The sequence below is a fragment of the Miniopterus schreibersii genome (genome assembly GCF_964146895.1).
Source record: "Miniopterus schreibersii genome assembly, chromosome: 1".
In the NCBI taxonomy this organism is placed as follows: Eukaryota; Metazoa; Chordata; class Mammalia; order Chiroptera; family Miniopteridae; genus Miniopterus; species Miniopterus schreibersii.
The window spans coordinates 114,509,334-114,524,091 of NC_138101.1; the positions used below are offsets into that span (position 1 = coordinate 114,509,334).

The 14,758-nt window shown below is 37.7% G+C and overlaps 1 protein-coding gene across 1 annotated transcript in view; it reads right to left on the reverse strand.

Annotated features, from left to right (window-relative positions):
- The window catches only part of LOC308546976 (coiled-coil domain-containing protein 7-like), a gene marked incomplete at both ends in the record, with an annotated part of 109,375 nt that overhangs the window by 77,748 nt on the left and 16,869 nt on the right, over positions 1-14,758 (reverse strand). The window contains 2 exons of the mRNA XM_081116513.1: positions 3,763-3,795; positions 4,187-4,207. Of these exons, the coding sequence (XP_080972639.1) occupies positions 3,763-3,795; positions 4,187-4,207 (54 nt within the window). The remainder of the gene's footprint in view (positions 1-3,762; positions 3,796-4,186; positions 4,208-14,758) is intronic.

Genomic DNA, 14,758 nt, shown 5'->3' on the forward strand with positions numbered 1-14,758 from the left:
AAAAACTTCTAATAGACTCTTTAACCCTACAACTTAAAAACTTAGAAAGAAAACAACAAGAAAAGCCCAGAGTAAGTAGAAGGAAATAAGTCATAAAGATCAGAGCAGAAATAAATGACATAGAGACTAAAAAAACAATACAAAAGATCAATGAAACCAAGAGCTGGTTCTTTGAAAAGATAAACAAGATTGATGAACCTTTAGGCAGACTCATCAAGAATCAGACAGAAGACCCAAATAAACAAAATCAGAAATAAAAGAGGTGAAATAACAACTGACCCAATAGAAATACAAAGGATTGCAAAAAAAATACTATGAATGACTATTTGCCACAAAGCTGGACAACCTGGATAAAATGGATAAATTCCTAGAAAAATACAGCCTTCTAAAACTCAGTCAGGAAGAGTCAGAAAGCCTAAATAGGCCAATAATTGCTGATGAAGTGGAAACAGTAATCAAAAGGCTTCCAGCACACAAAAGTCCTGGTCTAGATGGCTTCACAGGGGAGATTTACCAAACATTCAAAGAAGAATTAACACCTATCCTCTTCAAATCATTTCAAAAAATCCAAGAGGAAGGAACACTTCCAAATTCTTTACGAGGTCAGCATTAGCCTAACTTCAAAATCAGATAAAGACACTACAAAGAAAGAAAATCACAGGCCAATATCCCTGATGAACATAGATGCTAAAATCCTCAACAAAATATTAGCAAATCAGGTCCAGCAATATATTTAATCCCACCATAACCAAGTGGGATTTATTCCAGGCATGCAAGGCTGGTACAATATTCATAAATCAATAAACGTGATGCATCACATAAACAAACTGAAAGACAAAAATCACATGATCATATCAATAGATGCAGAAAAAGCATTCAATAAAATCCAACACCCATTTTTGATAAAAACGCGCAGCAAAGTGGGAATAGAGGGATCATACCTCAACATAATAAAGGCCATATATGACAAACCTACAGGCAACATCATACTCAATGGGCAAAAACTAAATCCATTTCCCCTAAGAACAGGAACAAGACAAGGGTGTCCACTTTCACCACTCTTATTCAACATAGTACTGGACATCCTAGCCACAGTGATCAGACAAGAAGAAAACATAAAAAGCATCCAAATTCGAAAAGAGGAAACAAAACAGGTCATTATGTGTAGATGACAAGATATTGTCCATAAGATTTCTAAAGACTCCACCAAAAAACTGCTAGATTTAATAAATGAATTCAGCAAGGTAGTAGGATACAAAATTAACACCCAGAAATTGACGACATTTTTATACACCAGTAATGAACTCTCAGAAACAAAAACTAAAAAGCAATCCCATTTACCATTGCAACTAAAAAAATAAGATACCTAGGAATAAACTTGACCAAAGATGTAAAAGACCTGTACTTGGAAAACTACAGGACACTGAAAAAAGAAATAGAGGAAGATATAAACAAATGGAAAAATATACCATGGTCGTGAATTGGAAGAATTAACATCATTTAAATGTCCATACTACCCAAAGCAATCTATAAATTCAATGCAATCCCTATTAAAATACCAACAGCATATTTCACAGACCTAAAACTAACACTTCAAAAATTTATATGGAACCAAAAAACACCTCAAATTGCCATGGCAATCTTGAGAAAGAACAAACTTGGAGGGATCACAATACCAGATATCAAGTTATACTACAAAGCCACTGTAATCAAAACAGTCTGGTACTGGCACAAGAACAAGCGTATAGATCAATGGAATGGAACAGAACAGAGAACACAGAAATTGACCTACAACATTATGATCAATTAATATTTGACAAAGAAGGCAAGAATATACAATGGAGTAAAGACAGTCTTTTCAATAAATGATGTTGGGAAAATTGGACAGGTACATCCAAAAAAAATGAAACTAGACTACCAACTTACACCATATACCAAAGTAAATTCAAAATGAATAAAAGACTTAAATGTAAGTTTTGAAACCATAAAAATCCTAGAGGAAAACATAGGCAGCAAAATTTCAGACATCTCTCATAGCAATATGTTTGCTGATACATCTCTTAGGGCAAGAGAAACTAAGGAGAAAATGAACCAATGAGACTGCATCAAAATAAAAAGCTTCTGCACAGCAAAAGAAACCATCTACGAAATGAAAAGGGAGCCCACTGTATGGGAGAACATATTTACCAACAACACATCTGATAAAGGGTTAATTCCCAAAATATATAAGGAACTCACACAACTTAACAAAAGGAAGACAAACAATCCAATTTAAAAATGGGCAAAGAACCTAAATAGACACTCCAAAAAGGACATACAGATGGCTAAGAGACATATGAAAAAATGCTCAACATTGCTAATCATCAGAGAGATGCATCCTAAAACCACAGTGAGGTATCACTTCACACCTGTCAGAATGGCTACCATCAACAAATCAAAGAACTACAAGTGCTGGTGAGGGTGTGAAGAAAATGGCACCCTAGTACACTGCTGGTGGGAATGCAGACTGGTGCAGCCACTATGGAAAGCAGTATGGAGGCTCCTCAAAAGATTAAAAATTGACCTGTCATTTGATCCAGTGATCTCACTTCTAGGAATATATCCTAAGGAACCCAAAACACCAATCACAAAGAATTTATGTACCCCTATGTTCATAGCAGTGCAATTTACAATAGCTAAGATCTGGAAACAGCCCAAGTGCTCATCAGTAGATGAGTTGATAAAAATGCGTGTGGCACATTTACACCATGGAATATTATGCAGCTCTAAAAAAGAATATTTTATACTTTGGCACAGCATGGAGGGAACTAGAAAGTATTATGCTAAGTGAAATAAGCCAGTCAGAGAAAGATAAATACCATATGATCTCACTTATATGTGGAATATAATAAATAAAATAAACTGATGAACAAAAGGGATCCATAGACATAGAAGCATGGAACAGACTGAGCGATCTCAGAGGGAAGATGGGGAGAGGGAGTGGGTGGGGAGAGATTAATCAAAGAAGTTATATGTTTATAAGCATAACCCATGGACACAGACATTGCTATATGGAAAGCTGGGGGTGGGATGGATACAGGGTGGAGGGGATCAATGGGGATAAATAGGGGACATCTGTAATATTCTCAACAATAAAGATAAAGAAACTTAAAAAAAAAAAAGAGTGCTTAATTGGACTAAACCACAAGCATATCCAAGGGAGCACTAAAATAATCCTATGTATCGTTGAAGCTACCCTGTAAATCATTCTGCTATATTAACAGCATACATAAAGTCTTTTACAAAACAGAATTAGAAGTCCCTAAGGCTAGGCACCAGTAGTTTTCAAACTGGTGGAAAAGCACCTGAAAATCAAAAAGTTCAAAAAAAACTTAAAATTACATTAAATTTTTAAAAATACCAATACATAATTTTATGAGTAAGCATATATATTATGCATGATTTTTTAAATATAGGGTAACTTTTAAGTTGATAAGTTTTCTCTTGTCACATGTTCTTTTATGTAAATTAGGGAAAGAATAATTAAATTTCTATTATTCAATTTTAGTTGAAAGAATGTGCCAAAGTCAGAGTACACCAGATATATGCAGGAATGTAGTGTGTAAACCACTGAGACACTTTTATTCTATCTATTCATTCTTTTTCTATGTAAATTAATATAATAACCAATGATTATTCAAAAATTTTCAACTTATACTTCTAATTGGTTTACAAATGAGACAAAATATTGATGTAATTAACAATTAAAAATGTTATATTTACCTCTTCCATTTGATTGACCTGTCGTTGAAACCACTTTTAAAAAAGAACAGAAAAGAAATAGTTATTGACAAGTTAAATTTCTGCAGTGAAATAAATGCGTGTTGTGTGTGTGTGTGCGTGTGTGTGTGTGTGAGAGAGAGAGAGAAAGAGAGAGAGAGAGAAAGAGAGGGGGGAGGGGGGAGGGAGGGAGGGAGGGAGGCAGAAAATTTTCATATATCAAATATTGGTACTGAACCAAATATCATTTATCCTACAATTCAGAATAGGATTGATTTAACATACAATTGGAACATAAAATTTTAAAATATATATAGCAGCAATTCTAGGACTTTCTTTTACTTCCTCAAAACTTAGAAACTTCTTTATTTACATGTATTTCTGTATTTACTTTTAGTAAACTTAAACTGCAATATTTTGAACATACCTTAAAAAGGGATTCCAAAATCTGAAAAATAAAGTTTTAATTAAACATTTTAAAATAAAATTCTTCACAGTATATATGATAAAATATTTAAGTCAAGTCTCTTGCAATTTTAAATCACAAAAATGTACAAATTATTAAAATTAAACTATAAATCTATAATCCAAAATCACAATACTTTAATATTTATACAAAGGTTTTAGTACAACTTGCATAGACAACTTAGTTCTAGAAAGAAAAAAAAATTCCATCTTTATAGATATATATTAAAAGAGACCACAATATAATTTACATGTATGATTTTATATATTTTTTTAATATAGGTTAAGAAATAAAATTTAAATTCCTCTCAGAAGAACATAACTTTTTTCATATAGCAGAGAGTACAATGATGAAAAGCATTACCTTACCAAACATTACCTCTTCAATATAATTTTTCTCTGCTAAAGGGCCTAAAAATCAAAATATAAAATATTATACTACTACTTAATATTTTTAACAGAAAATGCAAAGATCTGGTATAGGAGCTTGTGAAAGAAACTAAATATATAAAAACCAATTTCACAGTCCAAAATATCAATATTTACCACTTAGAAAATGTACGGCTAAAATTATTACACTTGCCACATGAAAAAGCACACTATCAGGGATAAGTGTTTTGAAATAAATTATTAAGGAAAAATATTACTGGATTTCAAGATTGCAGCAGATTGAGTGGAAGCTACACTGACACTCTCCCAGGACCAAACTGAATTACAACTAAAATAGAGAAAAAACATCCTGAATAATCAACTGCAACTGAAGACAGGTTGGAGAGCACCCTTATAACCAAGGGACTAATGGAGAGACTGCACAAAGACTGGTAGGAAGGCCAGTCCGGGCGTGGCTCAGAGGTTGAACGTCGACCTAGGATGCAGGTGATCGGGGTTCAATTCCCAGTCAGGGCACATGCCCGGGTAGCGGGCTCAATCAATGACTCTCTCATCATTAATGTTTCTATCTCTCTCTCTCCCTCTCCCTTCCTCTCTCTGAAATCAATAAAGATATATCTAAAAAAAAAAAAAAAAAGACTGGTAGGAAGTATGGAGGCAGGAGAGGGCTGCCGGGGCTCCCACTGGCAGAAGCTGAAGGTCTGCAGGGATATCTTAGCTGTGTGTGGGGGGGTGCGGGGTGGGGGGTAGGTTCCCACTGAAAACTCTGGGACCTAAATCCCAAGCTGGGCTTCCCAGACAAGAGCACCAGAACTGAAAAAGGTGCCCACATAACATCTGGTTCTGAAAAGCAGCAGGGTTTCTGTCTGCCAGGGAGAGAAGTCTAGAAATGCAGGCACCCTCTTAAAGGGACAATGCACAAAGTTTTATGTGCAGTCACTCACCTTGGACTTTGGCAGAGAGAGGGCAGAGTAGCCTAGAGTAGTTTGAGAAGAATCTGAGGTTTGGTGGACTTTGGAGACAAAGCTCAGAGGGCGACCATCTGGATTCCTGTACTGAGTCATTCCTCCAGACTGCAGAAGACATCTTTCTCAGGCAGACTTTTGCTAGCCAGGCACCTTTTGCCTGGGGGGGAAACAAATGCCCCACCCACTAGAAAACCTCTCACCCACGCTGTGGAGTTTACACCTTGCTCTGGTATACAGTCCGAGGCTCATTAAAGATTAAGATCAATCAGCTTGTAAGCAGGGGCAGACCTCTCGGTGCTTTGAGTGTTTGCCTGATCTGCTTCAGGACCTGAACCTTGGAAAGCAGACTTTGGTGTGCATCTTTACCCTGTTCAAATGCACCCAGCCCCAGCACAGGGAACAAGCTCTGGGTTGTTGATAGCTCCAAACAAGGTACTCTAGGCCAATCATAGAGTCTGACTTTGCCCTGCACCAGAGACCCTCCAAGAAGACTGAGAGTCCTAGAAGATCCACATAATACATAGAAACAACTCAAACAGGCAGCCAAAATGGGAGACAAAAAAACAAGCCCCAAATGAAAAAACAAGAGAAGTGTCCAGAAAAAGAGCTAAATGAAATGGAGATAGGCAATCTATCCTATATAAAGTTCAGAATACTGATTGTAAGGGTGCTCAGCAGCATGAGAAATGATATAAAACCTATGAAAAATGACCAGTAAGGAATGAAGAATGACATAACAGAAATAAAGAATAAACTGGAAGGAATAAACAGCAGATTAGAGGAAGCTGAGGATCCGATCAGCGAATTAGAAGACAGAGTAGAAAAAAATCACTCAATCAGAAAACCAAAAAAAAAAAAAAAAAGACAATTAAAAGATAGGAGGACAGTTTAAGGGAGCTTTAGGACAATATGAAACATAACAATATTTGCATCATAGGAATGCCAGAAGGGGAAGAGAATAAAGCAATGAATAGAGAATTTGTTTGAAGAAATAATGGCAGAAAACTTCCTTAACTTGATGAAAAAAAAAGTCACACAAGTTCAAGAGGCACAGAAAGTCCCAAGCAAGAAGAACCCAAAGAGGCCCACACCCAGACATATCATAATTAAAATGCCAAAATTTCAAGACAAAGAGAGAATATTAAAGGGAGCAACAGTAAAGAAGTTTGTTACCTTCAAAGGAGCTCCCATAAGGCTGTCAGCTGATTTCTCATCAGAAACTTTACAGGCCAGAAGGGAATGGCATGAAGTATTCAAGGTAATGCAAAACAAGGATCTGAAACCAAGACTACTCTATCCAGCAAGGCTATCATTCAAAATAGGTGGTGAAATAAAGAACTTTCCAGACAAAAAAAAAAAAAGGCTAAAGGAGTTTATCACCACCAAACCAGCATTGCAGGAAATGTTAAAGAGACTGCCATAAGAAGAAGAAGAAAGAGAGAGACGACCATAGGATAAGAATCAAAATGGCAATAAATAAGGACCTATCAATAATAACCTTAAAGACTTTAAGAGAGAGATCAACAGCAATACAGCCATAGCCATGGACTTTAACACCCCACTGACTTCACTGGATAGAACTTCCAGACAAAAAGTCAGCCTAGAAACAGTGACTCTAAATGGCACACCAGATCAGATGGATTTAATTGACATTTATAGAACATTTCACCCCAAAGCTGCAGAATATACATTCGACTCAAGTGCACATGGGTCACGCTCAAAGATAGACCACATGTTAGGACACAAAACCAGTCTCTACAAGTTCAAGAAGGCTGAAATCAGATCAAGCATCTCAGATCACAAGGCCATGAAATTAGAAATCAACTACAGTAAAAACACTCAAAAACATTCAAACATATGGAGGCTAAATAGCATGTTATTAAACAATGAATGGGTTACCAATAAGATCAAGAAAGAAATCAAAAACTTCCTGGAAACAAATGAAAATGAACACACAACAACCCAAAATCTATGGGACACAGCAAAAGCAGTCCTAAGAGGGAAGTTCATAACACTGCAGGCCTACCTCAAAAGCAAGAAAAAAATTTAGTAAACTATCTAACCCTACAACTTAAAGAATCAGAAAGCTCCCTTGTGACGCCATCTGGACCAGGGCTTTTGTTTGCTGGGAGTTTTTTTTATTACTGTTTTGGTTTCATCAATTGTTATTAGCCTATTCAGGTTTCTGATTCTTCTGATTCAGTTTTACATGATCTCACTCATATGTGAAATCTAATAAACAAAATAGACTGAGGAACAAAATAGATCCACCATAGACACAGAAGCATGGAACAGACTGACGAATTTCAGTGGGCAAGCAGGGGTGGGGAAGTGAGTGGGGAGAGATGAATCAAAGAAATTATATGCATATATTCATAACCCATGGACACAGACAATAGTGTGGTGAAGGCCTGCGGTGGGCAGATGCGGGTGGAGGGGATCAATAAGGTTAAAAAGGGGGATATCTGTAATACTTGCAACAATAAAGATCAATTTTTAAATAAATTTTTTTTAAAAGATCTATTTTAAAATTATATGAAACTGTAAAAATACTAGAAAAAACATGGGTAAATTCCTTTATAATATGAATTTAGGAAAAGTTTTTTCTATACTAAAAATTCATAATAAGATATTTCTACATTTGACTACATAAAAAGAAGAAGAGGAGAAGGAGAAGAGCAGGAGGAAGAGGATGACAATCTTGGCTTGACCAAAATTACCATAAACAAAATCAAGATAATGTGTCATTGATAAAAGGTCAATACCCCTATATACAAAGAACTTTTAGAAACTGAGAGAAAAAGATGAAAATCATATACAAAACTGGTCAAGAGACAAGAACAGATTCACATAAAAAATAAAAATGAACCTTAAGCCTATTTTCAAACTCACTCTTAAAAACAAAATTTAATACTACTCCAGTCTACCATTTCTCACCCATTAGACTAGCAAAATTTCAAGAGGTGACATACACTCAACTGAAGAGGCTATGGGGCAACAGAAATTAAAGGTGGCACAATCCCTCAATTTAGAGAAATTTCCAAAATCTTACAAAATTCATATGCATTTACCTTTTGACACAGCAATCCTACTTAAAGAAACTTACTTTGAACCTACATCTGTAAAAATATTAATTTATATATACAAGATTATTCATTAAAGTACTGTTTGCAATTGCAACATATTGAAAACCACCTAAATGTTCACATAGCAGATTAAATAAACAAACTATATGATATATGATAGTTTATGATATAAACTATGACATACTATGAACTCTACAGTATAAACTGTGGTATACACTATCACACAAACAGCTAAACATAGGATTATAAAAAGAATGAGAAAGATTTCTGTAAACTGATATGGAGTGATTTCCAGGAATTAATGTTAAGTCAAAAAAAATTAAAAGAGATTATCTAATATGCTACAGTTTGGGGAAGAAACAGAGAAATACAAGAAATATATAGAAATAGAAAAATACTTATCTTTTAAAAGAAAAATATAAGTGCCCAGCCGGGCGTGGCTCAGCGGTTGAGCGTTGACCTAGGATCCAGGCAATCGGGATTCGATTCCCGGTCAGGGCACATTCCCAGGTTGCCGGCTCAATCCCCAGTGGGGGGCGTGCAGGAGGCAGTTGATCAATGGCTCTCTCATATTGATGTTTCTCTCTCTCTCTCTTTTCCTCTCTCTGAAATCAATAAAGATATATTTTTAAAAAAGAAAAAATATATATAAGAAAGATAAACCAAAAACAATGAAGTTGGTTACCTGCAATAAGAGAAGGGGCTGAGGAATGCAAGGAAAAGTAGGTACATGAGGGGGAGGAATGGTACTTCTCTAACTATACCTTTTGCATTACTTTTTACTTATAAAAGTATATTAATGTTCTATATATTCTTAAAATAAAATTAAGTCAATAAAGATAGAAAGGTGGAACTAAAACTAAAAGCAAACTTAAACAGATGAAACTAGTAAAGGAAAAGAACTAATCCAAGTAACTCATGAACAGACTTTAACATATACCTTATACTCAGTCTTGGACAAGAGTGCTGCTGAGGGGTGAGGGGAGGAATTGCAAACAAATCATGAAATCTCTCTGGTAGATTTGTTTTTATAGTGACATGGGTGAAAAATTTCTTTTTTTTTCTTTTTTTTTCAGAAATATACCTTTTTTTATTGATTTCAGAGAGAGGAAGGGAGAGGGAGAGAGAGAGAGAAACATCAATGATGAGAGAGTCGTCATTGATCGGCTGCCTCCTGCACGCCCCCGACTGGAGATAGAGCCTGCAACCTGGGCATGTGCCCTGACTGGGAATCAAACCATGATCTCCAGGATCTTAGGTCAATGCTCAACCACTGAACCACACCCAGCTGTGCAAGAAATTCTTAAACAATCATAGAAGTATTATAGGTTTGAGCAAATGAGTATGTGTTGATGTTGAGAGTTAGGATTCTCACTGTGGAAGAAAGGACGTACATATATGAAATGAGAGAAGGCAAAAACAAACAATCCCTGAAGTAAAAGACTGGAAGTGAAGGTGTCTGTAAGAACTCCCAATTTCTAAATATGTCTATTCATGTCTATATGCATGTATTTGTGCATTTTATATGTATGCAGGAATATGTATATAACAAATATGTATACGTATGCATATGCATACTTGCATACATTCCCTAATTCTGTCTGCTGAAAGGGCAAAAAAGCCAAGACACTCCAGGACCTAATGGGTAAAATTAACTATCGGATCTTGGTTCTATCAAAATTTCCCATTAAAAAGAAAGAAGGCTCCTTCAGCAAAATGGCAAATAGGAAGCCCAATATCCTTCTTCCCCCATGAAAACAGAGATTTAACATCAAACAAACTAAATGTCTCTATAAGAAATCCAGAAACCAGTTAAAAGGCTGCTGCACCCCAGGTAAGGACAAAGCCAACTATATCAAAGCCCAGTAGGAAAGTTTTTTACTCTCTCCACTTCAACTTGCCCCATCCACTTCCCTATCTCTGCACTGCAGCACAGTTGGGAGGATCTCCCAAACTCCCATCTTCCACTTGGGGAATAGAAAGGAATAGAACCCACATACAAACGTATTACATTTAGGGGGTACTGCCCAAGGGTCTAGTTTCACTCTTGCCTCTATCCAAGTACTACTGTTGGGAACAGGGTGCCAAGCTGAAGATCTCTGAGAACAAGGCCATCAACCATGCACTAAAGTCTGCAGTACCAAAAAAATTGGCGCTAGGTGGAGCTCCAGTATTGTGATTTACAACAGCACCATACAGACTGCAGTACCACAGGGAGACAGTAGGGGCATGCCTGAATAGAAACCTGCAAACCTGTTTCATAGATTTATATGCACAAACCCAGAGGCACTGCCTACACAAAAAAATATTTGAGAGGTCTCCACAATTAAGGAAGGCTGAGTGGGGAAAGTCGTTCATATAAAAGATCAGAGACAAAGTCTGGGAGAATTGGCTGATTCTTCAGATGCCAACATTTCAACAACAAAAAATTAAAAGACAAAAAAGGAAAATGATCAGATATTTAAAGTAACAAATTAAATCTCCAAAAACTAACATTAAAGAAACCAAGATACAGTATACGAACTGCCAAAGAATTCAAAAGTGTCATCTTAAGGATGCATAATGGGTTAAAAGAAAATGCAGGTAGACAACTAAACAAAATCAGGAAAATGATGCATGAACAACATGGTGATATCAATAAAAATATAGAAACTGTGAAGAAAAACAAAACAAATTCTGGGACTAAAGAATACAATAACTGATTTGAAAATTCATTACAGGGGCTCAACATCAAATTTGACCAGGTAGAAGAAAGATTCAGCAAACTCAAGAGAGGATATTCAAAAATACTGAGACAAAGGAGGAAAAAGAAGAAAAGCTGAAAAAACAAACAAACAAACAAACAGTGAAGCAAGCCTAAGGGATATATAGGATATCAAGAAGCAGAACAAATTACACATTATGAGACTCCAAGAAAAAAGAGAAGAAAGAAAGAAAGAAAGAGAGAGAGAGAGAGAGAGAGAGAGAGAGAGAGAGAGAGAGAGAAAGAGAGAGAGAGAGAAAGAGAGAGAGAGAGAAAGAGAGAGAGAGAGAGAGAGAAGAAAAGGAAGGAAAGGAAGGAAAGGGGAAGGGGAAGGGGAAGGGGAAGGGGAAGGGGAAGGGGAAGGGGAAGGGGAAGGGGAAGGGGAAGGGGGAGGGGGAGGGGGAGGGGAGGGGGAGGGGAGGGGAGGGGAGGGAGGGAAGGGAAGGGAAGGGAAGGGAAGGGAAGGGAAGGGAAGGGAAGGGAAGGGAAGGGAAGGGAAGGGAAGGGAAGGGAAGGGAAGGGAAGGGAGGGGAAGGGAGGGGAAGGGAAGGGAGGGGAAGGGGGGGAAGGGGGGGAAGGGGAGGGAAGGGGAGGGAAGGGAAGGGAAGGGAAGGGAAGGGAAGGGAAGGGAAGGGAAGGGAAGGGAAGGGAAGGGAAGGGAAGGGAAGGGAAGGGAAGGGAGGGGAAGGGAAGGGAGGGGAAGGGAAGGGAGGGGAAGGGAAGGGAGGGGAAGGGGGGAAGGGGGGAGGGGGGAGGGGGGAGGGGGGAAGGGGGGGAAGGGGGGAAGGGGGGAAGGGGGGAAGGGGGGGAGGGGGGAGGGGGGAGGGGGGAGGGGGGAGGGGGGGAGGGGGGAGGGGGGAGGGGGGAAGGGGGGGAAGGGGGAAGGGGGGAGGGGGGGAAGGGAGGGAGGGAGGGAGGGAGGAAGGAAGGAAGGAAGGAAGGAAGGAAGGAAGGAAGGAAGGAGAGAGAAAAAAAGAATTTACTTGAAGGAATGCTGAAAATTTTCTAAATCTGAGGAAAGAAATGGACATATGAATTCAAGCAGCTTAAAGAACTCCAACTAGAAAAATATCTAAAGAGATCTACACCAAGATACATCATAATCAAACTGTCAAAAGTCACAACAGAGAGAGATAATCTTGACAACAGCATAAAGCAAATGACTCATTGCATACAAATAGCTTCTATCAGATCATCAGCAGATTTCTAATAAAAAAAAATGGGCAGGCTGGACAAAGGAGTACATAACATATTGGAAGTACTGAAAGAAAAAAATCTGCCAACCAAGAATACTATAGCTTGCAAAACTGCCCTTCAATTATTAGGGAGAAATCAAGACCTCCACAGGTAAAAAACTGCGGAGAGAGTTCATCACCACTAAACCTTCCTTACAAAAACTGCTGATGGAAGTCCTACAATTTGAATATAAAGGACAATAAACATCAACACAAAAGCATTTAAAAATGTAAAATTCCCTTGCATAGGTAAATATATCAACAAATACAAAATCCTATAGTATTGTAAAGTAGGTGAATAGATCACTTATAAATCTGGTACATAATTTTTATTAAAAAGCATGAAAAGTCATTATAAATTTATGTTAATGAAATGCAAAATTAAAAAAGGTCATTTGTGTCATCAATAAAATATAATAGAAGGGGGCAAATATGTGGAGTTTTTATATGCAATTGAAGTTGTTATCAGTTTAAAATAGGTTGCTATAAATTTAAGAAGCTAAGTATATAATTGCAGTGGTGTTAATTAAAGACAATAGGAAGTAGGTGTCCCTTTGTGCCTTCCACTTGTGTTCTAAGAACTTTCCGCCCGGGCAGCACCCGGGCATTGACTCCTTTGTCAGCAGCAGTGAGCTCGGAAGGGCCTCACCAGCCTTCCTGACCCACAGCTTACCCACCGGTAGAAAGCATGAATAGGATCACGTAGAGGTGCTTCCCCCCCCTTATAGTAACCACAGGTAGGGTGCCTCGTTGCTATAGAAAACTCCATAAGTCAAGCACTTATAAGAAATCCTATAAGAATAGCTTCCTGAGGGGCCCTACTCAGAACTCTCCAACGGGGACACTCGCCCGGACACCCCTGAAGCCAAGGTGCTGCCTCCGTTCCCTTGGAAACACTCTTCGGGTGGTGAGGACTTGCTTTACTCTTTGTCTTACTTTGCTTTACTCTGTCTATTTTACTTAATGCTCCAATAAATAGTGTTTTGTTGCCTCAAGTCCGTCTCAAGTGTGCATGGTGAGTGGTATTCAACCTCCAAATTCTGTGGCCACATAAAACATAGCCCCGTGTCACTACAAAGGGTAACCACAAAATAAATATCTATAGAATATACACAAAGGGAAATGAGAAGGGAATCAAAATACGTCACTACACAAAAATCAACAAAACTCAAAACAAGAGAGCAAGAGAGGTAAAGAGGAAGAAAAAAGCTGCCAGGCAAACAGAAAACAATAAATAAAATGGCAATAGTAAGTCCTTCCGTATCAGTAATTACTTTAAATGTAAATCAAACTTCAATTTAAGGACAGAGATTATGGCTAAAGTCATTTGTTTTTTTAAATCCAACTAAATGCTACCTATAACAGACTCACTTTAGAGCTCAGGACTTACACAGGCTAAAATTGAAAGGCTGGAAGAAAATATATTCTATGAAAACAGGAACCTAAAGAGGGTAGAGGTAGCCATTTTTATATCAGACAACATAGAGTTTAAGATAAAAACTGTCAAAAAAGACAAGGAATGACGTTATTTAATGATAAAAGGATCAATTCACCAGGAATATATAACAATTATAAATATAAGTGCACCTAACATTAAAGCACCCAAATATCTGAAACAAACACTGGAAGAACTGAAGGAAGAAAGAGAGAGCAACACAATGACATAGAAGATTTCAAAACCCCGCTTTCAGTTATGGATAGAACAATCAGGCAGAATGTCAACAAGAAAACAGAAGGCTTGGCCAATACTATGAACTAGATAGACATAGCAAGCATGTATAGAATACTCCACCCAACAACAGAAAAATACATGTTCTTCTCAAGCACACATGGAACATTCTCCAAGATAGACTACATGTTAGGACACAGAACAAGTTTTTGTTACTGTTTTTGTTTTTGTTTTATTGATTTTAGAGGGGGGGGAAGGGAGAGAGAGAGAGAGAAAGAGACATCAATGTGAGATACATCGAACATCTGCCTCCCAAAGATATCCGGACTGGGGATCAAACCCACAACCTAGGTATGTGCCCTGATTGGGAACCAAACCCATGACTTTCCAGATGCATGGGATGATGCTCCATCCAGCTAAGCTACACCTGCCAAGGCCAAAAC